The sequence below is a fragment of the Oreochromis niloticus genome, linkage group LG8 (assembly GCF_001858045.2).
Source record: "Oreochromis niloticus isolate F11D_XX linkage group LG8, O_niloticus_UMD_NMBU, whole genome shotgun sequence".
Classification (NCBI taxonomy): domain Eukaryota; kingdom Metazoa; phylum Chordata; class Actinopteri; order Cichliformes; family Cichlidae; genus Oreochromis; species Oreochromis niloticus.
Genome location: NC_031973.2, coordinates 15,053,990 through 15,080,143, shown reverse-complemented (window position 1 = coordinate 15,080,143; position 26,154 = coordinate 15,053,990). Strand labels below are relative to the sequence as shown.

The 26,154-nt window shown below is 41.0% G+C and overlaps 1 protein-coding gene across 4 annotated transcripts in view; it reads right to left on the bottom strand.

The window, feature by feature from the left end:
* Positions 1-1,185: 1,185 nt before the first annotated feature.
* Positions 1,186-26,154, bottom strand: part of plce1 (phospholipase C, epsilon 1) — a 78,633-nt gene continuing 53,664 nt past the window's right edge. For 3 of the 4 annotated variants that reach the window (XM_019362584.2, XM_019362587.2, XM_019362586.2), the window contains 34 exons: positions 26,008-26,118; positions 25,778-25,887; positions 25,559-25,675; positions 23,472-23,600; positions 23,249-23,385; positions 22,713-22,819; positions 22,492-22,616; positions 22,225-22,369; positions 21,879-22,040; positions 21,601-21,715; positions 21,285-21,444; positions 21,055-21,177; positions 19,868-20,004; positions 19,544-19,782; positions 19,371-19,432; positions 18,933-19,098; positions 18,734-18,841; positions 18,249-18,365; positions 17,216-17,374; positions 16,770-16,905; positions 16,464-16,505; positions 13,064-13,182; positions 12,730-12,847; positions 11,236-11,373; positions 10,753-11,043; positions 10,232-10,395; positions 9,343-9,604; positions 9,064-9,182; positions 8,715-8,843; positions 8,432-8,629; positions 8,090-8,290; positions 7,767-7,979; positions 6,596-6,804; positions 1,186-4,837 (listed from right to left, as the gene is read on the bottom strand). In XM_019362584.2, the coding sequence (XP_019218129.1) occupies positions 6,640-6,804; positions 7,767-7,979; positions 8,090-8,290; positions 8,432-8,629; positions 8,715-8,843; positions 9,064-9,182; positions 9,343-9,604; positions 10,232-10,395; positions 10,753-11,043; positions 11,236-11,373; positions 12,730-12,847; positions 13,064-13,182; positions 16,464-16,505; positions 16,770-16,905; positions 17,216-17,374; positions 18,249-18,365; positions 18,734-18,841; positions 18,933-19,098; positions 19,371-19,432; positions 19,544-19,782; positions 19,868-20,004; positions 21,055-21,177; positions 21,285-21,444; positions 21,601-21,715; positions 21,879-22,040; positions 22,225-22,369; positions 22,492-22,616; positions 22,713-22,819; positions 23,249-23,385; positions 23,472-23,600; positions 25,559-25,675; positions 25,778-25,887; positions 26,008-26,118 (4,824 nt within the window). In that variant the 3' untranslated portion in view covers positions 1,186-4,837; positions 6,596-6,639. The remainder of the gene's footprint in view (positions 4,838-6,595; positions 6,805-7,766; positions 7,980-8,089; positions 8,291-8,431; positions 8,630-8,714; positions 8,844-9,063; positions 9,183-9,342; positions 9,605-10,231; positions 10,396-10,752; positions 11,044-11,235; positions 11,374-12,729; positions 12,848-13,063; positions 13,183-16,463; positions 16,506-16,769; positions 16,906-17,215; positions 17,375-18,248; positions 18,366-18,733; positions 18,842-18,932; positions 19,099-19,370; positions 19,433-19,543; positions 19,783-19,867; positions 20,005-21,054; positions 21,178-21,284; positions 21,445-21,600; positions 21,716-21,878; positions 22,041-22,224; positions 22,370-22,491; positions 22,617-22,712; positions 22,820-23,248; positions 23,386-23,471; positions 23,601-25,558; positions 25,676-25,777; positions 25,888-26,007; positions 26,119-26,154) is intronic. The other variant, XM_013269438.3, reaches the window with a different exon arrangement.

The following is a 26,154-nucleotide window of genomic DNA, read 5'->3' as shown; positions in this document are numbered from 1 at the left end:
GGTTGGAGGAAACTTTTTAATTGTGAACCGCATACAGTTTTATTTGAAGTCTTGAAAGACTGGGATCATTAAGCTCCAGAATTACCAGGGTTTAAAACTTTCACCTTTAATTGGATGACCACATAATTTTGCATTAAGGAAATCAACAGAGGGTGCAGTACGGGTGGTGATATTTGAAACCGGGTGCTCCTTATTACCTGGAATTAGTGGAGTGTACCAGAGTCATATTTTAAACAGTTTCTGGAAGGAAGGACACATCTGAGCGGCTAACACTGATTCAACAAAATTGATTGTTAAAATTGTCACCGATTCCGGAGGCCACTGTTTTACTGGAGAAGACAGGCTGAACGTGGCTCATTAAGCTCTGACACAGGCACCAGAGATTTGATTAGTAGCTGGAACATTGTGAGACAGAACATTTCATCCCAAAAACAAAGTGAGTCATCATGTTTGCTTCATTATAAATGCTCAAAATATTATGACTCTGACAGGTTACAAAGAAGCTGGCTTTAAACTCTCACAGGCCATTTTATTTTGTACACTTTGCCATTACTGGGTTGGACCTGGGTTTCTATCAAAGCTGCTTTAATTCTTCATGGTATGGATTAAACAAGGTGCTGGAAACCTTGGTCCATATTGACACGATAGCATCACACAGTCGGACAGATGGGCACACTGGGGTCATAAAAAGATGGATGTGGTCAGCAACAATGCTCAGGTAGGTTATTCCTACTAAGGGAATATTAGGAAATATCACCCACATCATTACATCACCACCAGCAGGCTGAACCACTGATACAAGATTGGACTAGCTAGTAGCTAACTAGCTAGTGCCCAGTGTGGTCTTCTGCTGCCGTAACATTCTGCTCTTCTGCACAGAGTTACAATAAGTGGTACTCCAAGCAGTCCGGCCACGTTTTTCTAACCTTTGGCATCAAAACACATTTTTGCTCAAAGAACTGCTGCTCATTGGATATTTTCAGCTTTTTGGACCATCCTCTGTAAACTCTGATTAGAAACTCTAAATCTCTACCATGCAACGAGAAAATTCTGTATAAATAAGATCCGGAAATGTGCCCATCCCTCGTCATTGAAGATGGATTATGATCGAGTGGAAAATTGCCACGTGGTCTTAACAGTTTCTATAAATCATGGATACGTCATCCTCTGGACATAAGAAAGAGATCAAAGTATTTCCCATTTTTATTGTGATTCATATGACAAAAAAACCCAACAAAATCCACCGATTACCATCCATTTAAAGATTCAAGTAAATAGACAAATGTTCACTTGACAGTCATGGCATAACACAGAGAGCGGATGTTAAAGTGTATAGTGGACCGCTTATGGAAAGTGCTAACAATGAAAACATAGCTTGACAGCATACACGTGGATATAATGAATACACCAAAATGTAAAATAAAGTCTCAAATTGTCAGATTTAGTCCACAGTTATGGAAAATAAAATGCTGCATACTGCAGAATAACATGCCATAAGTATGAATAATACACTAAATATTTTACAGTAAAATATTTCTTTACATATCTAAATAAGTTTGAGTAAAGTCAGGGCAGTAGAGTTCACCCTCTCACATACTGAAATAAATAAACACTAATAACTACTTACAGGAACTTACGCATAAACAACACAAATGCCAACCAGGGCTTCACATTCAAATAAATAACTTCAAACACATATTTGTCTCAGGTTAAGAACTGTTACATTCAGAAACGAGGTCTAGAGGTTAGAGAAAAAAAGGAAACAAGATGTGGTGGTGTTATAACTCACAGATTTAAAACTGAAAATGTCCCTTCCTGTGTGGAATCACTGTGGATTTCACACGCTTATTAGAGCTGATATCGCTTTCATCCAGGCATGTAGTTGTAATGACCATTTCGTGAAAGATTAGGTTTTGCTTTGCGTAATGGCTTTTTTTTATCCAAAGTTTAAATTAGAAACCGTTAGAGTAACAAAAGCCTGACTGGATTAAAGGATTTCAGCTTAATTATCACCGATATAGAGTTGTGGTTTCTGGGATCACAGTCTCATCTACCTTAAATATCATAAGCCTTAGGTCCCACCCTACTTCCTTAATCCCAACAAAACATAATCCGTGCATGTGATTAATATTAATCAGGTCAAATTTAACCCATTAATTGACGGTCACAAGTTGAAAGTATGAGTTAAAGTGGAACATGTCAGTCGTTTGTAGGTATTAAAAAGATGAACAGATCTTCACTATTGCACTAAAATTATAACTCATTACTTGGCATTAAGCATTTTTGAAAGGTTTTTAAGCTTCTTTAAACAAATAATTCTAGTTTGTTAAATTTTTTGTATTCTGGAATATTGGTAAAAAAAATGATTCCGTTTTTATAAAAGTAGGATTTATATTAAGCCTAAAACTGAGTTAGCAGGAATGAATTGAAACAGCTTTCAATTAAGAGACTCAAAAGTGATTTTTCTGAGTGAAAATTTCAATGGAGAATTAAAACTTCCATAATACAGCAGAGGTCTGTGTTCTTGAGTCTTGATGATGGACTTGATTTTGTGTCACGGCTCCTTTTTGTGTAATAATCAAGATGTATCATGTCGTTTTACATCTTAATGTTATTAATTTTTTATGTATATTTGGTAACGTCATTAACCAAATGGGAGTAAGTAAAATAAAAGTTACTATTAGTCCTAAAATATTGAAATGTCACTTATTAAAAGAGAGAAAAGTGGCACCAAATGAATTTTGAATGTAGATTTAGATGTGCAGAAGAAAGGAAAAAAAATCTAGTCTTTACTTACATTAAATATCTATAAAGATGCTGCTCTTAAAATCAAGGACAGTAAGTCCAGACCAATAAATTAAAGAAAAACCAATCAATTGCATTACGAACATTCAATTCTGTGTGGGGAACACCGAGTACATACTTATAAGTCTGACAAAAAACTCCCCCAAAATATACTTGTGCTTTCTTTAAAACTAAATTTGTGACTGGGCTGAAATTGAAAGCAATAAATACAACGACATAACGAGACAGAAGCAGTTCTAACCATAACAATCAAGTCGCTGTCACTAATTAGACAGTAACACAAAAACATTGATGACGACAGCAAAAGGAAAACAAAAAGTGCAAAACGTTGTTTGAAGAAGACCGGGATGTTCTCCAAAGGATCTTAGCGCTATAACCATCATTGTACCAATAAAATGATGTAGGAATTTGCAGGAAATACTCAATTATAATCAGGTCCAACAGAGGAAATGTTTCCATCTTTAAAGTAATGAATGTCTGGCTAAATTTGTAACTATGTTTTGGGCTCCACCAGTTTTGCATTTAACAATGTAAATATTCAGAAAGCTAACTGATGCGCAAAAAATGGTTAACAGTTCTGGTGATACCATTGTATCCACGCTATAATGCAATACTTCATGTTTAAATTACATGATATATGCATATATACATATATATATACACACATTTTTAACTTTTTAAACTGTTCAATTTGGCTGACAAGGAGAGATGGTTGATATTTGTGCACAATGATGTGAGCAATAAGATACTCTGTATAACAAAGCAGATCATCCTCAGAGATACAGCCACAAAATCATCAAATGATGGAGGCAGTGTTGCAACATTTTAAACCAACACAGGACAACTTTACCAAAACAGTGAGAAGTTGCTCCACATTTGCATTTGCAGAATATAATAGTGTGTGCCTACACCGCCTTAAAACGCTCCTCATATATTGACATTTTTAGGGCAAATACGGTAGTGTCCGATAAACTGCTTCCATTTTTACGACATTTAAATAGAATAGAAGCCTCCAATTCTTTATCCTCACATTTGCTGCGTCTTTCTGTGAGCTTTGCTCATCTGCACTGCCCCGAAATGTGCTCTTACAGTACTGTGAAACTGGAACAGTAGGAAAAGAACCAAACAAGCCAGCTTGTCAGCCTCCTTCACAATGCCCTCAACCAAATGAGCCCATACCTGAGGAAGCAACAACAATCTCCTACATCTCTTCGTCCATTTTAACATTTACTAGCAAAGTGGGGATTTTACTTGTTTATTTTAAACATACTGTACAAAAGATTTATTCAATTATGCTAGTGCACAAGCCGCGTAGTCACTTGTGGAGATTTAATAGTCCTTGAAAAGGGAAAATAAATACTCCAAATAGTTTGTGTTTTACTATTTCAATAAATCCAATGGCAATTTAGCAACCATCAAAGCCAGCATTATTCTCTGAATGTGACTCAGGAATCTTTTTTCTCCTCTCTTATTTATTTGAAATATGAGGGACAGTTTGCCATTTCATGTCCCAGCGGACTTCAATAAAAACAGCTGCCCCAAGAGGAGCTGAGCTACCAGCCCACGACCATCACAGCTCTTGGATGACAATGGGTGGGCTCGCCAATCTCCTGCCAAGCAAAAGGGGCTCATTACCTGTCACCTAACCCAGTAACAGAGCCTGGACTGAATCCTGTCCTTCACTTGCTCATTTAACACAGGGTAGGATCGGACTCCTTCAAGACTTTGACAGGAGGGAATCTCAGAACCCGACAATGCACGAGACCATCACTGAAAACACCTTATGAAAAGAGAAATTCTCCAAGTTAAGAAGTAGTCGGTGCAAGTCTCTCTGTGTCTGGAACTCATTTGTGGATCTTCCAGTTCCTGAGGAGGTAAAGCTTCCAGGCTGAAGGGGACAGAGAAGAGGTGGGAAGGTGGACAGATAGGAGCTCCCCTCTGAAAGAGTTGGAGGAGGCCTGTAGGAACCTTCCAGCCCCCACCCTGCCCTCTGTCACCCATGCCCTCAGACCTGCAGCTGCAGACAGGTACCCTGAAGAGGAAATACGATTTATTTTTATGTTTCTGTTTCTTTTTTTCAATATTTAGTAAAGTTTAAAGAAAGACACACCACAACACAACACTTGTTAATAACACAACCATGATGAACTGTTGCTACACCACAAAGTGATCTGCTATTAAAAATGTGAAAAATGGCTGCCGTTTCAATATTAGACTGCAAGGGGTTTTAAAACAACAGACTTTGAAGTAAACTGCAAAAATGACCACAAGCACAAATACAAATCTTTTTCTGCGTGTGCATTCCAGTTAGCATATTATTGTGCATAACCTGCACATTTGTCACATGGTTTTGCCTCTTCAGAGCTCATTTTTTTAATTTGTTTTAAATTGAAAGTCGCAAATGAGGGTGCTGATTAAACACGTCTTGTACAGCTGACCGATGGTGACAATTGCCACTTAGCCTTGTACTGCATGACCCTTCTTTGTAGCATAGTCTGTAATTAGGATTAATTTACTTCAAAGTCCTTACAAGGGGAGTATTGTTACTACTTTTAGAATGAAGTATGAGAGGGTTCAGTCCCAATTAAAAAAACTGCAATGACATTAAAACGCAATCCTAAATGAAGGAGAAAGGGGTGGTTTTGATGACTGCATTGCCCTGGTGAGCAATATTTGATCACGTTACTGTAATTCTCTCATGCATATCTTCTCATGTGGGTCATGAAATACACATTTCTGCTAACCTAGCTGTGATGATACACTGCTAATGAATCCAGCAATAAGCCTGCAAAAGTAGGTAAGAAGAGGAAGAAGAAGACAGGATCTGAATGACAAAAGATTTCAAAAGGGCACTGCAATTGTTTTATGAAGGGGGGAAAAAGTTCCAGACATTTGTTAAATGTCAAGAATACACACTGGGCGTCATTGTCAGAAACAGTGACGTCATCACATGATGACAGGTGATCAACCTGTCAGAAATGTAATTACCTATCACTGCAATGCAGACTGCCACAGTTATGAGTGGCTTTTGCATTTTGATGATGCCTCTGTGAGACTAAGCCTGACAGGTACAGGCTGCCACGGCATTCATCTTCCTCATAATGTTAACACATTGGCCTGTCTAGTGTCTGGTGCAGCAGACTAAGTACCTTCAGTGAGTGTATACACTGTAATATTTCTATTTATTGCAGGGATTTTATTTATTTTTTATTCATTTATTAGCTCCAATTTCACATTAAATTTGTCCAGGTTGCGGTACAAGAAGAAGCTCGACACGGGATAGAAACACCACTTACACCTAGAGTTAGATAAAAACTGAATATGCTTCCATTCATTTTCACTTTATTTCTTTTTTTTGTACAAAAACTCTGCAGATCAACTTGGTGACTGTCAGTGACAGAAGATCCTGCAGCCTGGAGCAGATTTGGAGTTAATAGTCTGTTTTTAATTATTATTATTATTAACATGACTTTAATTTTCCATAAAAGTTACAAACCTTTGCAGAAATAAAACATAAAAAAACAATAAGTATCATCCAAAATCTCAATTGGGAGACTTTTAAAAAACTGTAATAAGAAAAAGAGTGTAAGGCACTTTAAAAGAAAGGTCGATCACCCTGAGAGTTGCCATATTTTCCTTTGGTTTTTACATTGTACTTACATGACAATGTACAATTTTAAATCTATCCCATCCAAACCCTGCCTGTACTTTTCAAAAAGAGCGGCAATTTTTCCCGCTCGCACTGAGTTCTACTTCTCGAATGTTAGAGGTTAGAGATGACATACGGTACCTCTGTTGCTTTTCCATGCAAACACGGCAGGCAGAGTGTGAGCCTCACTCCTGGAGCTCTGTCAGAGCCACACAGCATGCAGCTCTATCATCCTTACTCTGGGCAGGGCCATCCACTCCGCTGCCAGTCGTCATGCTGCGGCTGCGACTAGTCAGCTTCTTGAGCTCACTGGCAAAGGAAATGACTTTCTTTTTGTCCTCCCTCACCACCTGGAAACAGAAGTGAATCCATGTTAAAGAGACGCATTTACAGCATAAGAAATGTGCGAGTAGAGTCTGAGCAGACTCATAAGAGCTGAGAAAACACCAATTTAATTTTTTTCTTAATGGACACGATCCCCTTTACTTTTTTCTATTTCTTCACATCAAATTTTGTCTCAAGAAAGATGAAAAAACGTAAACAAATAGAGCTTACACAGGCATTAGACCTTTATTTAGCAAGGCAGGAAATTTAAACACATTATTTCCAAGTCGTCAGAGCGAGAACAAAACAAAAACAAAAATCGACAAATAAATAAAACGCTAAAAGCATTAAAACGTGCAGAGCACAGAGTTATATAAGCACATTAGTAACAAAGCAGATGGAAAACACTACAAAGGAAATCACAAAAGCAAACACAAAACAGCACAGCATATGAAAGATTTTGGAAATAAGGGTCACAGGAATGGGTTAAATCATATAGGCAATTAAGCATGCTAAAATACGTTGGTGAGCAAGCAACAGCGTACTGAGCAGGAACTAGGCATGCAGCGATTATGAAACTCTGGGCTAACACTCATACTGATGTTTTTAACACCCATTTGGCCTTCTGGCTCTTCATCACTATTTTTAAACCATTAATCAGCACAAAAATGGATGCAACTCAGCAGATAAATATCAGTTGAGTGATATTGGTCATGCTATTGGCTGATACAACAAGGCTGTTATCACCAATATAGATGTTCGCCCGATGTATCGCTGCATCCCCAGAAAGAACAGCATGTTAGAAAGATGGTGGCTGAGAGCAAAGTTGCACAAATAAAACGGTCTCCTTTGTGGACGTGCACAAGGAAAGCAAAAAAAACAAAATTTTTCTATAAAAGTATTGCTACAATACACATAAATATTAAATAAAAGAAAAAAACCTAAAGAGTCTCTAGAACTAGAAATTGGTCCTTGTGCTCAGAGCTACCTGCTCTTTGAGTTTAAGAATAAACTTTCCCGCGCCCCTCCAGCGGCTCTGAGCTTGGTAGACACACTCGTGATCCAGCAGCACTCGCTGAAGAGGCTTGGTGGACGAGGACTTCTTAGAGCCGACGTCCTTGGTCACTTCCTCCATCAACACGTAGTCGCATGGATTAGGGTTAGAGAGGATACTGTAGGAATACTTAGCCTTTGACAGAGTCTGGCCAAAAAAACGAAGAAAATGGAGAAATATCAATGAAAATATTAGGATGTGCTTTCTGCTGTGACTCATGCTTGTTTATATAATGTGTTTGTTTTTCCTGGACTCACCTGCTGTATGATATCCTGAGCCGTGCTGTAGCGTGGAGCTTTGATGACAGTGTGAGGCTGTTCGGGTGAAACTTCATGGACCTGGACAAAGAACATATCATCCTCCCCTCCTCCTCCTCCTCCACCTCCTCCCGCTCCTTCTCTGCCTCCCACGGTCACCTCCTCCTCTCCCTCCACCACCGTGTTTTTCTCATTCAAGTTCTGCAGCAATTAAAAGCAACAGTAACAGTCAAACGGTGCATGACACAACCACAAGGGGGCGCCAGAGTCTGCAAAATAGCCTTCACAAAAGCTTTTGAGAAACAGCTTATTACTCTAACTGCATCTACCAAACATGTGTACCTCCTCTCTCGTTTTGAGGCACAGTCTCCTCACATATCCCTCCTCAGTGTTCCAGCTGGAGACCACCCTGACCACCTCCTCCTCAGGTGCTAGAGCTCGGTGCTGCGGGCAGCGCTTCACCTCGCTGCGCTCCTTCAACAGGGGAACCTTCTCCTCACACAAAAAGTATTCGGATGGGTTTGCCGCTGACCCCACGACCTGTAGAGAAGAGATAAAGCTTTAAAGTGTGCGACTCCTGTGATTTCTGCCTTTGTAAATGTTCCACAGATTCTACAGCACTGACCATGTCCAGCAGCTGTTTGGCGGTGGTCTGCTCGGTAACACAGAAAACAGTGAAGGGTTCAGGACCGGGAGCGCAGTGCACCGTCACCCTGTGCTGCTGGGACGCATGCTTCTCCTCAGAACTGAACAGCTGTGTAGGGAGTCAGAGAGATGTAAGGCAGCAGGTCATTATAAAAACACACTGAATGCCAGATGTTCCCTCTTACTTTCTCCACTTTCTCTGAATTTATTTGGATTGCTAAACATTATTTAGTGCGCCTTTAAGAAGTTTCTTAAAATTACAGTGACACGAAGAAGCCGAATCTGATCTACAGTTTTTCTTAAAAGCAGCAAACCTGAATAAATCTTACCAAAGATGAGGCAGTAGCGCCCCCTGTTGGACCTTCCTCTGTTCTGTGGCTGTAGATAAATAAGCTGGAGACTTCAAGAGACTCATTGTGCTGTGTTCTCAACTGTACATGTCTGTAACCTACAACACAAACACATAAAAACAAAAAATTAAACCGTCTTGAAAACCTTTTAGTGGTTTGAAATAGACTGATTACATCATATCTTTATTGGTGTATAAAAGTCCCATCTAAAGCCCGGAGCCAAACTTTTATCAGATGTACATTATCTGGTATTTGTACCTGGTTTGAGGGCTTTAAGTGGGAGAGTCCTCTGAGCTGTGGTCTGGGAACTGTTGTTCTCCACCACGGCAAATCGCAGGAAACACATCTCTTCAAAATGCACAGTGAACTGAAAGTGCTCGTTCCACATGGGGTTGAGGGTGTTGCGGTGGATCGGTTTGGTACGGAAATGGCAGCTGTCGATGGGCATGCCCAGAACATCCAGCTCGATGCAGGGGCTGCCGGCACTGTTACTGGGACAAACGTTCTGCCCGGACACAATCTGAGCAGAAAAGAGCAGTGGAAGTGTCATATCATTAAAGACTATTAATCCCCACATTAGACGACCCAAGAATATAAGAATTTATTTTATGTTCTTTTACCTCACATTTCTTAAAGTTACCTAATTCTCCAATATACACACACAAACTAAACATTTCAATGTGTATGATATCATTTGAGATCAACTGTCTGCATACAGTGCTGGGTTTATATATGTATAACAGATATATATACAAATTACTTTGACTTTCTTGTAATTAAAAGCAATAAAATAGAAATCTACCAATATTTATGGGATATTTATGAATACTTAAATGCAAATTGGAAATTCAGCCATTATCAGGTCCTCAGTTGAACTCACATGTAGGCTTTAGGCTTCAGTAGCTTCAGATGTGGGTCCACCTGAGTGGGCATGACACTCACTCGCTTGCTGTGTGCTCACCTGACGACTACCTGCTACCAAGACCTGTCTGCATTTGTACTAGGCAGCTGACAAGAGTGTTTAATGTTGGATATGACTATGTCAGGTGTTTGAGCTCTAACACGTAGCTGTGGCATGTAATGTCGAGCAAAGTTCAGGGCTGAAGGGTGAAGAGGACATTCTGCTGCGTATGTCTTCCTAACTCACTGTGAGGGAGTAGACAGCAGGGCTCATTTTCTCCACATCCCGCTCCATCGGACAGAACTGCTGATAAAGTGGACAGCTACGGTCCCATAACACTGACGGCTTCAGTACGTAGCCACATCCTCCGTTGGCCTCAAACAGCGCCGTGTTCAACTGCATGGGCAGGTCTGAGGAGAATACAGAGAGTACGTTTTTCTAAAACGGGTCATAAAGAGCGCTACGTCGTTTGGATACTGTCAGCTGTTTGACAATTTAAAATCATTCTTGTCTATTTGCTGGTGTAGAAGACAAGAGATTGTCCTTTAAAAAAAACATCCACGTTTAAGTGAGTTAAAAGTCTCACCAAACCTAATACGAAATTATTTTTTTTCACCCCTGTAAAAAAAAAAAAAAACGGGCTTCAATAAAATGATAAAACTGTCATTTCTCCTTTATCATCCTCTGGCTACTACAGTGTTATATTAAATTCTGAAGACGTGTTGTTTGTCAGAAGTGAATGTCTCTTCATACAGACATACGCTCACCATCAGTCTGATAATTGAGTGCCACCAGCTGGATGCCATGCTGCCAGAAAAGCAGAGGGTTGGGGTTTGTTGAGTCGATCCTGGTGGCCGCCGGGTAGGTTCTGAGCAGCTGGCACTCCGTGTGCTGGATGAGCTTTTGAGAGTAACGGCGGCACAGGCGCTTGGCGGCGTTCTCGTTGACGGAGGAGATGTGGTAACACTTTGGTGTGCGGATGATGGCGCTGAGTGAGGTGGAGGGGTTGAGGACGGGAGACGTTTGCTGCTCCTCCCAGCTGAGTCGCTCCGAACCACCTGAGGGAGGGACAGAGACACTTTTAAAGGCCATGAAAACTTCTCCATTAAGTGATGTGGGTCCTGCATGATTTAAGTTAAGATAAAACAGCATTAACTAAAAACTTGGTTTGGCAGTTTAACATCGTGTTTCCCATATGCACCCGCACACATAAACCTCTGCTAACGCCGAGTTCCTCGGGCCAGGCTCACCTTTCCCAGGGGTGCGGCTCTGGGTCGTGACCTCCCCTGTTGCGCTGCTGCGAGAAGGAGCCGTGCCAAATATGGACTTCCTGCTCTTGCCTCGGTCCTTCCCCCTGCTAGAGCAAGCCGGAGACAAAGTAGAAAGGCCTGGGTTCCCACACAGAGGAAGCAGACAGAAGAGAAGCGTCATTAATGAAAGGCAGACAGACTAGAGACACCACAAGTATCCCAAGAGTCTCTTCTTAATCGTAATTTGCTTGAAAAAACCAAAACATATCAGAGCCATTTTCTTTCAGCATTCACTTGAAGGGAATTTAATTTAAAAACTTAAATCTGCCATAAAAAGGTGTTTTATGATCTATATTGGGCTTCATGTTCTGTAAAGCAACTCAAAAGTTGTTTGCCATTAAGGCCATGAAATTAATCATCTATCGATGGAGAGGAATAGCATGCAAATGATGTTGTCCTACTTCTTATTTAGCAACAGTACTCTAGTCTCCCTTCTGAAAATACTTCAGATGAGAAATGCCCTTTTCATTTTATGAATGGTGAGTGTTTTTAAATTGATTCAGACACTTGTACATAAGTGGCACGTTCATCTAAAAATCACTCCCGACTACACAAAGCTGCAAGCAGTCTGCTGCCTGTCTGAATTGGACCACTTGCCCTACTTCCTCTTTCTCATATCTCGGGTCCCTGGAAACGGTAAACAAACAGAATACCAGTGGAAACACAGGCAAGTTTATAAGGGCAGATGTCAGTTAAAGAAAAGAGGAGACAAACAGAAGAGGACGCTCGAGGGAAGAGGCGATAAGAGGTTGATGTTTAAGGGACAAAGAGAAATCTTTTCGAGATAAATGCAAGCATGCAATCAGGGCAGATTCCCGTAAACGGGCGAGATAAGAGACGTTTTATAAGCACATTTTTTAAAAAAAGAAAAGAAAAAGAAAGTTTGAAGCCAACTCGAGCATTTCTCACTTTCTACTCATAGGAAGGCAATGAAAGTGCATGAGAGGGCGACATGACATGACGAAGACCCTGGGTTTGAATTTGAACTGCGCTCATCCACCAGGACATCCGCAAAACTTTTTCTTACTGTCCGGCGTAAAACAACCGTTCGGGGAATAACAGCAAAACTAAGTAACTGTATCTTTTCCATGGGAGGAAGATGATTCATCATCTTAGTGGGTGTCCTGTGTGGGATAGGAATGGAGTGTAACACAGGGATATTGGATGTCTTGCAAAGAGAAAAAAAAATCTGAAAACATGGGGAAAGGTTTGACCTCTTAAATATAACATGGGAGGGGATTAGGGTGGGACAAGATCCAGAAAAAAAAAAGAAATGAAATAGACAGCATTTAAAAATTAAAAGGAGAGAGGGGAAAGCAGAATATGGGTGGATAAAAGGAGTGGGCATATATAGTAAGATGAAGAAAAGTCTGTTCTAATGAAATTCAAGGGAACAGGGAGATGTGTTTGGCAAAGAGACGGAGCGATCCCTACCAGGGAATTTCACGGCCTGGCAGTAGATGACAAGGTCGGACAGCTCCTGGGCGATCTGTCGACTCTCCTTCTTATTCTGGGGAAGGTAGAACTCCTCGCCGAGCTCCATGTCGAACACCTACAGGTGCAGACACACACGGGACACGGAGAGCACTGCTAGCAATTCACTATATACGCGTAAATGTAGTGCTGAATCAGAGGCTGGACCACACTCTGAACCTAATACGTCTTTCTTTGTTAGTAATCTGAGATAATCAATCTTATTAGAATTTCTTTTAAAGGAAGCAGCACGAAGGGCGACTTTCCTTGAGATTAGGTACATTTATATCTCTACCTTTCCTTTGCTCTGTGTAGTGCTATCAGCTTTCTTCATCCTTTTGGGTATTTCATCAGCAGGTTGCTCTTCTTTCTCGGCCGAACTCTTGCCTTCTGGCTTGTCATCGAGGATATTATCTATACAGAAGAGGATAGGCAAAAAAAGCGGGTTTTAGTGACACCTGAGCTTTACACCGAGCTGACTGTATGGCAACATGCAGCCACCAAAATTAGCGAGCCTTATACCTGTCAATCAAGAAAGCAAACTGTGCTAATGCTTGCAATATGGACTCTGATAATCAAAGTATACTGAATGCACCATCCCCAATTCATATTTTTCATTGGTCAAAGCAGGCAAGATTGGATCCAGTATATTTAAGGCAGAAACTGGCCTGTCAAAGATCCATAAATAACATTTGTGCACTGGAGCTGCTCCTGATATAGTGTACGTTAAATCACCAATAAGACATAGCGTGCAAGGGAAGAAGGGAAGAAGAATATTTAGCATCTGGGAATCTACTGCTTGTAAAAACAAAAGCAACTTAAATGAGGATTTTTCTTGTTTTCTCAGAGAACAGAGTGGCCGCTAGATTTACCTGTTTCAAGTCATTCTGGTCACTCGCATTAAAAACTTAATGAAAGCATTTATATCATACTGACGACTGACTGTCCACAATGACCCGCTTCACAGCTGGGAACAATTAAAAGAAGAATTTTTGGTTTTAGCTGAAAGCAGTCACCTCGTAAATCTCTGCTGACTACTCGCACGGTTCAGGAGCACCGAAGCCAAAGCGCGCAAAGGCCCCTTCCTACTAATACTTAAAGTTTCTCAACTGTAAACAGGAGCAACAGCAGGGGAGTTCTTCCCATTCCTCCTACTCATTAATCGCAGCCAAAACCACAACAAGAAACACAGCAGCTTGAAAATGCAGACGCTTTTTATCACAGACGTGTTCGATTCTTGACATCTTCTTCTTTAGAAAAAGAACAAAAAACCCCACAACTGTTTATCAGAAGGAGCTGACACTGAATATTTAAGCTATAGACAGCAGCCAGAGAAGTGAGCTGCACCAGACGGTGACTGGAGGGGAGCCACTACTCATCGGGAGAGGGTGGCAAGTTGGCAGCTTAGTTCAAAAGTGTTTGTATTAGCGGGGCCAGCGGATGTGCCAAACGTGTATGGTGAAATGAAGACGTCAGGCTGGGGCGGGAATTGTTCGCTTGCCAATTTTAACATCCAGTGTCTGATATTACATAACAGCGGCACTAGGTATTATAGGTATTAAGAAGCAAAGCTTAATCAATCTAAAGAGTTCAGATGAGAGAGATGTTTTTTTTTTTTTTTTAAATTGGTCCATGACCAGTAAGTTCCTGTGACAGAGACGAACATAGTGGAGGAATTAGGAGCGAGCAGTGTTGGGACTGGGACAGGGTAGTTTCCCCTGGTCTGTTGTTTAGTGCAGGGGCAGCGCAGGGCCTGAGAAACCAGATGGCTTTGTTTTGTTTCCCTGATGAGCCTGCCCAGCCACTGGCGAGGTCACGGACAAATACAGTCTGGAGGGATGGAGTAAGGGAGGTGATGCGTTTGTGGGAGAAAGAGACGTAATGCTGACTGTATATTGTTTGATCACATATAAAAAGTATGTTTTTCTCTTTTTAACATGCTGTCAAATCCAAGCACTGCATCTATACAACTGAGGAAAGTTTTTTTGGGAGGGGGGTAGAGTCTGTGTACTGCAATAAACAGTATCTAGTCACAGGCTACATATTGATATTGCTTCCAGGGAAACCTGGCGTAAGTATGGAGGCAAGCTAGGAGGTAGGGATGCTACCGAAATTACATAAGAGCGATAAAAACAAGTCTACATCATAACAAACACTCCTGATCACTCACTAATCATCCTTTGTTAGCAATCTACAACTGATTAAAATAATCAGGTGGCACCCTCACAATATTATGAATTAAAATAACTCTAAAGCAGGACCTGAGTAGTACCCGAGTGAATAGTGAATATCTGTGCTACAGATGGCTGCCCTTATTTGTCAGTGGTGCCTGAGGCAGAATGTTTTCCCTGATCGCTCAGGCTGACACTATTACCACATTAGTCTTCCTCGTTTCTGTCAAACAACTCTTTGATATCAAATGGACTGGATGGAGTATTTCTTTTCCTGGGTTCCAGATATTATGTAACAGTGAAATTTTGAAATGCCTGTTACCATGGAACATGGTTACACTACAGCACAGCACTATCTGAAGAAAGCTAGCAGCTACAACAGGAATGCAGGAAAAAGTCCAAAGCAGCGATGCAGCACAGCAGCGCATGTTTCATACCAATGCTTTCCAACCCTTGTGTCTAGTTATTCTGCAGCAATAGATCAGCAGCTACAGTGCTGTGCAAAAGTGTCGAGCCACCCATCATTTCTTTATATTTTGCTTTTTAAACATGCAAATAGAAATAGAAATGCCCTATATAAGACACAAATGTAGTTTGTACAGTTCTAATAAACTTGTAAGTTAGTTTTTGGTATGACCACCTTTAAGTAGTTTTCAGGAATAGTTCTCCAGGCTTCTTGAAGGACATTCAAAGCTTTTCTTTGGTTGTTTCTGCCTTTTGTTATGTTCTCTGTCAAAATGATCCCACACTGCTCCCACACATGTTGAGGTGTAAACTTTGGGGAGACCAATCCATGACTGCTGGTGATCCACTGTGGCCTGCTTTTACTGCTCTGCCAGTGTGTTTGGGATCATTGTCATGCTGAAAAATGAAGTCGCTGCCAATCAGACACTCCAGATGAAACTACATGGTGGATCAGAATCTGACAATATTTTTCTGTGTTCAGAATTTCATCCAGTTTTGGAAGATCTCCAACACCACTGGCTGAAATCCAACCCTAAACCATAACAGGGACTCTACTGTGTTTTACAACGGCTGTAGTCACTCTATAGTACTTTCCTCTCCTCCAAATCTGCTGACGACAAGTTGAACCAAAAATTTCAAATACTGCTTCATCACTCTATATTATCTGTTTCCACTGGCATATCTCAGTTTTTTGTCCCTGCTAACCTTCCTTAAGAATGGCTTCTTGACAGCCTTTGTCCAAAGAAAAACTTTGGAAAGCCTGAGAACTATTGCTCAAGATTACTTTAACAAATTAAAAGAAAATCTGGGTCCTTGAAGCAAAATATTTTTAAAAAGAGGGGTTGCTGAAGACTTTTGCACAGTGCTGTATATTTGCACCAACAATCATAACATTGTCTTAAAACCCAACTGAATATAGTATGTTGTGTAGCAATTGGTAAACAGTAATAAGGGAAATTTCAATTATGTAATTTTTGAAGAACAGCATGAATCTGTAAAAGAAAAGAAAAAAAAGCAGAAGGAAATACTTAGAAAGGCACATCATAGGTGCGCATTTACCTTCAAGACCATACGAGGCAGTAGAGGCAGCGAGGCCATCGGCTAAGTGGAAAACAAGCAAGATAAAATAGGAAGGGTGAGGGAGTAAGAACAGGGTGTCAAAATAAAACGAGACTTAAGTGTTAAAAAGAAGAGAAACAGAAAAACCTAGTGAACAGAAACCGATTTAAAGGTTACAACACGAGAATCTACGAGTAAGTCATGCACTAGTTAAGCCTGAAAGGATGTAGAAATCTGATAGGTCGCACACTTCAGTTGAATTCTACACGTTTCCAATCACACACACCGCAATGCGGGCCTCATTACCATCTGATAGAGACTCATAATCATAATCATAGTCGTCTTCTTCTTCTTCCTCTTCCTCATTGGCATGATTGTTGGGTGAAGTCACTCCTGGAGACCCGTTGCTTGCTTGGGCTTGCATGTGGGCGAGCTGGTGAGCCTGTGAAAGGGGTTAAAATAAAATTATTAATAAAGAAAATTAGAAACTTCTACTTTGAAAGCATATATATAAGTGCCTATGCACACAGAATCTATACTGTAGATATAAGCATTTTTCTTGCTTGAAAGTTAAGATGGGGTGAACCTTTTAGCACAGCTCCATCCATTATTCATGTTTGACTGCACTCTAATGACCAACAATGATAGATGTTTAATGCGCTGGAGCTACCTGGAAGGTTCTTATATTATTTATAAAATTTGAACAAGTTTTGCTGACACAAATGTGTGAGGAAGATGCGTTTCTTCTTCACCTTCTGCTTGAGTATGTCCACCGGTGCCTGATGGGCTTTGAGCTTCTTGTTCTTGAGCAGTATCCTCCCTCGAAGCTGCAGCGGCGATGGTAAATGAGGGTCATCGCTGAAGTCGCCTTCGAAAAGGAAGCGCGTCACAAGGCGTTCGCCGAACACAGTCTAATTTTAAAAAAGAAAAAATTAAAAACCACACCATCAGGAAAGTCAAGTCGAGTGCTAAGAGGAGCATCAAGTGAAAGGATGGAATTCAGAGGCTGAGGAAGAATCTTCCAAATACAAATGAAGTAATTTTATCCATGCAAAACAACATTACAAATAAACAAGACCACGGTGATGTTAGCTGGCCTGAGGCACAGAGCTGTCTGCAGATAAAAGAATTTCCTTTATCAAGCTACTCAGAAGTCAGTCTCCAAGGAGGATGAAACGCTCGGAAGTTTTGCGAGATGAAAGCCCAATGATATTCCACGATATAGCTGTCGTGCCAAGATATCTGTGGGCTTCATAATTTAGAGAAAAAAAAAAGACGAAGAAGAGGAAGATGAAAGGGTCATTTGTGGCCTGAAGTTCAAAAAAGCAAGCGTCTGGACGTTGGCCAGTTTGAATGCCCAGAAAAGCTGGAAAAAAACAAGGGTCAAGGAAATCAAATGAGTGGAGTCGTACAACAAACACTTGAAAGGGAATGTCATTCCCTAAATATAAAGGATAGAATAGCTGAACAAGGAGCATGGCTGCCAAACTAAGAATTTTAGTTCCTCCTCTTTTATTATTGTTTATTTTTCCCTCTGCCACAAATTAGTGTCGCTCTGAGATTTAAACAAAGACAGACGAAGCTTCTAATTGGGTGAATTCATAAGTTACCTCACAGTCACGCTATGAGATGTCCAATCCAATTGAAAAGAAGTTTTCGTTTTTATCTGCTCAGTGGCATTCTCATCTGTCTCGCTTACTAATCAGTAACTGGAAAATTTAATTAAAGACACACAAGAAACACAGTAACTCTAAGGACAGAGACAGGACTAGGCTGCCTTCATACCTTGAAGATTTCAGCCATCTTTCGTTGCTGAGGAAGGGAGCAGTGGTTCTCTATGGACAGGATGACGGGCATATCAGAATTGACAAACGCAGACCGGTTAATTGCTTCCACCACATCCTGAAGGTCCACAGGAGAGAAGATGAAAAGGAAGAAATTGTCGATAAAAGCACTGCAAGTCAAATATGTGACAATAAAACTCAAACGGCTTTGAGTAACAGCTTCAAATTAGATGCAGCTGTAGGCCCCAAATCAGATTACATAAAATAAATAACGCTGACACAATTCGTTTGGCTTTCTGGGATTCCTCTCTGGATCCGTCACCACTGAGCCTATCATAAGAGAGCATTTGTGTTTAAAGATACGGATTTGTTCTAGAGGCTTCCACCGAGTCCGTGAGATGAGGTACGGGAGCAGAGAGCCAGCGACTGATGCCCCAACAATCTACTTCTCCTTTATGAATTAAATTATTCATGTGCATTTCAAACCTTAAAGGGTATCTTAGTGGTGAGTGTGTGGCCGTGGTAAATAACAGGCATGCCATCGTCTCCGTCCCAGCAGTCCAACTCGACGCTCCTACAGCCTTGCAGGAGCACCTAAGCAAACGAGACGTTCACAAGTAAGCGGCAGTTTTCAACAAACTGCACAATCTCAGCGGGCTTGGTTAAGAAACACGATCCGTCTTACGTGGCTGTAGAGTTCAACAGAGGACTCTCCTTTGAGCTGGTGCCCAGTCAGATAGGTGTTATGAGAAGACTCGATGTAGTAGTAAGACAGAGGATATTGCAGCTCCTCTGGATTCATCTGAGATTCCTCATTACGTGAAGCAAAGTTGTCCTTGTCCATCAGGAACCTGATACAGAGAGAAAAATGCCAACAACATGCGATGAAGCATGTTAAAGAAAGAAAGAAAGTAAAAATAAAATATAAAAGCAAAATGCATCAGTGAGGCTACACAAACTCATTATGGTGTAAATAAATGTTTAAAGTCCAAAAGGGAGTTGGTAGAAGTTTAGCACTTATCAAGAGCTCTACCCCCTTAGGCTTCCTACAACAGTGACAACTTTTATGTTGTGCTCTGTACATTTACATTTTTATGCACTTTGAAGTATAATTTTTCTATACCTTGCAAAACCTTCAAATGACATCCAACCCATTTGTCTCATGCTTGATGAAGGCTCAAATTTCTGCAAGAGAAAAAAAAAAGGTGAGTTCCTTTTCCCTTCTTCTTCTTCCTTCATCTTTCCCCTAACCGAGAAGATGATTTGAAATTGTGAATTGAAGAATCCAGACTTTACCTGTATAATACTGAGAATCTCATCGTAGCTCAGGTTCTCTCTCTGACAGTTGACTAAAAAGTCATTGAGCTGAGGGATAGCCAGTCCCAAGACGCCTAACGACGCGTTCTCCACCCCCGTCCCGTTGGTCACAATGCTGGCTGCTGCGATTGCATCTGAAATCTGCTTCTGGTTGTCGGACATCTGCTGCCTGGTCCGGATAAACAGGCCGAGATCCGACCCGTTACGGGTTAGCAAGTCTGCAGAGGAGAGGGAGAGATTTAGAGTAAAAGAGAAAGAGTTGTGTGTGTTTTTGACTTCTGTAACTTCTCTTTGATCTTTTACCAAGGTCTGGCTGCAGTCCTGTGTCTTTGTCATCTATCCTGAGGTTGGTGTAAACAGGACATGATTCTGGGCTTGAGCGACTGCAGGGGACAGCAAAGGTGTCAAACAGCTCCTTCAGGTCCTTCCTGCTTCGGATACTGTTGAAAAACAAATTACAGAGTGGAGTCCAGTTTTAGCAGCAGATCATGTCCCCATGCCCCTAGTATATTAAATTAAATTATTATATAAAGGGGTTTTTATACATATACCGTCACAATGGAAGATTCTCAAATCAAACATGAGTTTCAAATAGTAAGTGTAGACGCAAGCAATCTGTGAGCCAAAAGCTCTGGCTTATCTGTATAATGTCAATAAGTGTGGATATCCCTAATATGGTCAGGGGAGAGAAGCTTGAGTCAGACAGAAGATGAACTTGGGAGTTGCTCCAAGAGTAAGATATAAGGATTAATTCAAATTGTGAATCATGCAAAGCTACTCTAGAGTCTAGGAAAAAAAGTATGCAAATGGAAATCAGAACAATAGCTCTTCTTTAATTTTCAGCTTTGCAGCCATGCCACTTGAACTGGGGAGGAGGCGGCCACCCAATCAGAAATACATTTATTTGCCTCTAAATTTCTTTTACAAGAGAGAGTTTGAAGAGTTGCCCAAGAGCTTTTGTCTTTATAAGAAATTAAAAGAAATCTGCTGGGCAGCAGATGAGAGGACACTCTGCAATCTAAGAAATGCAGAAGGGCTAAAATTAAAACAATCCTTTGCTTGTCTAGGCGAAAGATGTGTGTCCATCCATTTGACTGGGGAAGAATCCATGCAAGCTAAATATTATGAAGAATGCTTGGAAAATGCCCTTGGCACGATAACCTTGAGAGGGATTTTTTATTGCATATGTTTTATCACTGTCTTTAGCTACTATTGATAAGAACAGTAGTTATATAACAAGAGGGCCTGAGCTCCAAAAGCACTGCACAGGGCATGTGCAGTATGTGATATGACATACAGCATATGTGAACATTGAGTCATTACACTTAGCTAGAAAAATGCATTTCTAGATAAAACAGAACAATATTTAAATAGTCAGAACTTGAACTGAATGAAGCCAGCACAGCCGACATCTCTCCCTCTGCTTTGGAAACGTGAAATCTTATTAAAGCGCACCAGAAATGTAAGAAACACAAGATCAGATCATTTACCTGAATGATTTGAAAAGCTCGACAAACTCGATGAAGCTCATTGTGCTGTCAGAAATCATGAGATTCTGAAAACCTTTGAAACAGCCTTTACCCCGGCCGTGCCACGATCTGCTGCTCCATGCCCTGCAGGCCCCAAAGAAAAGGAAAAATATATTCGCTGGGATGGAAAAAATAAAGTGTTAGATGTCAGTGGGGTCAAACTTGCCCCGCTACAGTCATTTTTCACATACCCTGGCTGGGATTTAGCATTTCCCGAAAGGATTGGAGAAGACTGCGGACGGGTCTGGTTGCACCCTGCCATGCTAGAGGAAGACGAGGAAGAAGAGGAAGAGGATAGCAATCCGGGGCTTTTACTGGATGTGAGGGAGAGTGGTCCGGGGATGCTGTCTTCTGTGGAGGCAAAGAGTGTTGAGTGTGAATAAAGATCGCTCACACAGACAGAAAATTATAGGATCTGAAGCATTTGGTCGGGTTTCTAGAAAACACCTAATTAAACTGATCTGGCATTGTAACTTCTACTTGTTACCATGAGTGAGGTAACGTCACCTGGATCTTCTTGGTCGATGCTGTCAGACTCTGGTCCGTTTCGATACAGTCCTTCTTTACAGCTCCGTGTTTTCCTGGAAACCATCTCGTCATCGGTTGCATCCCCACTGTCTCCCTGTTAAAGGTGTGGGGGAAAAAAGACAAATGTTAAAAATGAGTCTGTGAAAAACCTAAATCTGAGTTAGGTGGCCGGAAAAAAGGTAAATGGAGAGCAATAACTGCAACATAGCTTTTTAAAATTAGCATCCACGACTACAGCAAATGGTCAAATTACTGACCCTGACAAGAACCTTCTTCTTCTTCTTTGCCTTCTCGTTCGACAGAGGGTTGTTCTTCTGGGCTCCAACCTTGTCTCCACCACCTGTACCCATATTCCACCTCCGACCCCCAAAAAGCTCAATGGCGTGGGCTAGTGTAGGGCCTTCATACCTGCCGTCCTCCTAGAACAGACGACGCATACAAATCTTACTGTTAACTAAACACACACCACTTCTTTTCATCAATCTAACTCTCGCATCATTCTTTGTGTGCTGAACATTTTTACAGGCTTATAAAATACAGTCAGTGTCAATAATAATAATTTAAAAATTGATGGGAGAGAGACATGTACTTTTAGAGTTTTACCTGATACAAACTGACATACTGCTTCCTCAGCCACTGCAACCTTTGGTCAGGAAACTTCTTTAATTTCCTGGTTGCATTCACCAACTCCGACAGGCCCTTGTGGAGCATTTGTGCCGTGTGATTGGGGGCCACAAAGTGCAGAAGTCTAATGGCATCAGTCAGGAGATTAGTTACAGTTTTAAGTAGAATGAAAATATTTTAGCAGTTTAACAGTAACTCTGTATAAAAGTGCATTTAAATCCTAATAGATTATAAAAAGGCACCAACCTATTGTCTGTGGTACTCAGACCATACAGAAGGCTGAGGCCATTCTCCTCCACTGTCATCTGGCTCAGCTTGTTTTGCAAACATACAGCATGAACATCGACACCCTGATGGCCCAGAAACACTGCCTGCGCATTCAAATAAACACAAAGTTATGAATTTGAAAGCTAATCTAAGGTTTTTAAAATCTACAAAACTAAACAAGATTTCTATTTATAACAAACCTTCACTATTCCCAGGTCCAGCAGGCCTTCTGCTAGCCCAGCCACTACAGGCTGCCCCAATCCCAGTGGTTGCTCTGCAGGGGAAGGGCCTCCGCTTTGAGGTTTACCTGCCGTAAATCAACATATTTATGACTGTTTGAGCTGCCGTAACGGCAAACGGAAATTGAAGAGCCCTTGCATGAATGCACAAATTTACAAGCAGTTTAAACTGAGGCTTTTATTCCATAGATAAACACCTAAAGCACATAAATGACTCGGGAAATATAATTTTTATATAATGCCCTTTAAATCTGTTTAAAGAGAAACAACGAGAGAGGAAATTGGTCTCGTCTGTTCGAGGTATAAACATGCTCTTGTTAAAAAGTTCTGAGAAAAGGAAGGTTTGATGCAGTGATTTCAGCGTATCAAGCCTCCCACACCCTCTTACACCGGTAAACTGGAATCCTATATGAATATGACTCATGAAGAACGAGGTTGCTGAATAACTCAGTAGCAGATAAGGTCAAATTTCTTAATACTAAACTCCTGCAATTTACCCCAAGTGAGTGTTGTATTATCAGGCTGTAGACGTAGCAGACAGCGAGCACTGCCATGGCCGTCCTGGTCGTAATGAATGACCGTAGCGCCCTGCAGCAGAAACTGGTGAATGTCTGGTTGTAGTGACAGCACATACCTGGAAAAAGACAACACAGAGTTTGTCGCACGTCTGCTGAGGCACCAACAGCTGGATGTGTTTGCATGTGTGCTTGAGTCTCTTACCAGGGAATGAGCTCCGTGCCATGGCTAAAAGCTCTGTGCGTCTCCTCGGTCCCCTGAAACTCCACTTCTTTCACCACCGGCTCGGTAGACAAGTCACCATCTGAATCCGACAAGTCTCCGACCGTGAATCTGAAGACGGACGGGGGTTAGATGGGTTTGGAAAGAAAGTTTGAAAGAAGCCAAAATCTTTGGCTCTTAAAGTTTTTGCATGCTGATTTCCGAGGCGATTTTCCAAATGCACGTCTCTGGATTCATAGGACTCATTTTATTTTTAAAAAGCAATTCAATCAGACATAAGAAATGACCTGCACCTCAAGTAACAAGAACCAAACAGAAACTGAACCGATCCTGCAGGCATTGGCTTGATCAAGCAAAAAAAAAAAGAAAAAAGTACCATGCATTAGTCACTGCTCATTCCTTCACTTCATTGCTCATGCTTCTAATTAAACCGTAATCTGAAACATACTGATGATAGCAAGCATTGTTCAAATTCCAGTAACTTTTACTGTGAAACAACTTACAAAACATGTTTTTTTTCTGGTGTCGTCTTAAATGAAAGGGAACTAGAAGGGGAGCATGAAACAAAGAACGAAGAGAGGATGTGAGACGAACAAAAGAACGCATAAAGAGCTTTCAATAGTTTTTTGAGGTCTTTTTTTTAAGTGGGTGCTGGTGGGAAAAAGATCCAGAACACAGAAGAGAAAGTGACTTTTTTTAAACTGTAGTCTATGTTTAAGAAAGATACACACTATGAAGCTAGCTGAAATGAACTCCAAATTCTGTGCTAACATCGAATAATTTGTCTGAATCTGAGAAAACAGTTTATAAACACATAAAATGATCCAGGTTTCCTGACTGCAAACATAACAGATCACAGCTGGAATTAAATGACTTTCTACGTCCTCCAAATCCCAGCCTTTGTTATTAGCTACCTGCCACCAGAGTGCTGACAACAACCAGAACTCTGTTCCTTCCTGTCCTGACAGGAAACTAACCTGTTATCTATTTTTTTTACTCTGCCCCACACAGATTTCATGTCAACATCACTTCATCTCAGTAACAATCTGCAAATGTGTTCCTTCACAAACCCGTTATCTCGTGCTGGTGTTTATGAAAGAAAACTGCGCACTAATCCAAAATAAGACTTTGGTGAACATCCAGTCTACTTGGCACTTGAGGATATCCCCTACATTTAAAATAGCTGTGCATAAATCATTACGGCTTAGTGGCTTTGTTAAATGTTAAATTTTTCTCTATCACTAACTTGCAGTGCCTTGTTTGCTTCAATAGAGGCTGTTGTAGCTGCACATTTGTAAGCTAGCTAATGAATGCAGTGCATCTATTGTGATTTTGCTCAGAACTGCGCAACCAGCCAAGCCCTCACAGCATGGCAGTATTTGCACTTCTGATATAAATCTGTATATAACATTCTTCTGCTGTCTCCATGAGTCATTGTCTGTGAATGACCAGCAAAATAAAGAATCCAATTTTGGAAACAGACCTTTGCTAGAAAGGGTCACAGGGTCACACAATACAATCTTCAGGCTGCCATAACAGAGGGCCGAAAATGTAACCAAAAATGTAAAATAACACAATGGTAAAGTGAGAGCAGGAGTATTACTAACTTTTGTGCAATGTGAGAGCAGGAAGTCAAAATAAAAGTCGAAAAGAAAAAGAAAGAACAGCAAAATGTTGCTTTTTTTGTATTAAATCAACACATCAGGATGATGAAGCAGAGTTCATCGGCAGTTGACAAATAGTAAAAATAAAAGCCAGTCAAGTGATTCATGACGTCCTTGGGTCGTGGTGTATTTGGTCGCATGCTATGTACCATTTAATACTTTCTCCTGTATGCCTTAAACTACTTACACGAACATCCCTTACACTGCGTTGAAATACACACTATCCTTCAACTGGAAAGAATCAAGACCCAGTCACGGTAAACAGATGCTATTCTGGGATATTCTTTAACAAGACACCTCGTTTTTCTAGGGTCTCATACCTGACACTGCACGCTGAAATATCTCACAACAAAAGCTTGGATGGCACACTAAAAAAAAGTGGGGGGGAGAAGAAACTGAACTAACTGATTGTGGCTGCGGTCTTTGAAGGAGTTGTTTCTGGATGCAGGGGACGGGCCAGTAGATGACGGACTGGTGGACGCGTCATCAGTATCTTCTGCCTCTAAACTCCGGTTGCAAGATCTAAGGAGCAGGAACAGTTGAGTCAAACAGACGGATAAAGTAAAGAACAGGAGAGACGACTGTGTCAAACACCATCGCTTTAGTCATTAAGCACGCACATACCTGATAATCTGAAGGATGTTGCTGACAGTAGCTTCCTTCTCTGGCACATGGAGCCCATCTGGGCCAGATCGAGACAAGTAATTGCGCTGGCCGCTGTAGTCGGACACAAACTGGAGGCAGAAACAGCACAGCAAGATGGATTATACTAACAGGATATCAAATATGTAATGTCTCAGTCGGTTTTATCAGATCTGTGTATTTTTGCGGAAGACTGCGGGTGTTTTCTGCACCTCTATCGAGTATTCTGTGTTATCAGGAGACGGTTTGAGGCTGATGATGCTTGCTGTGCCATCCAACGCTTCGCTTAGCTCCTTTAGAAAAACCCCACAGAATGGCACAACCTACAGTGTATATGTGTAAGAGAAAAAAAACAACCC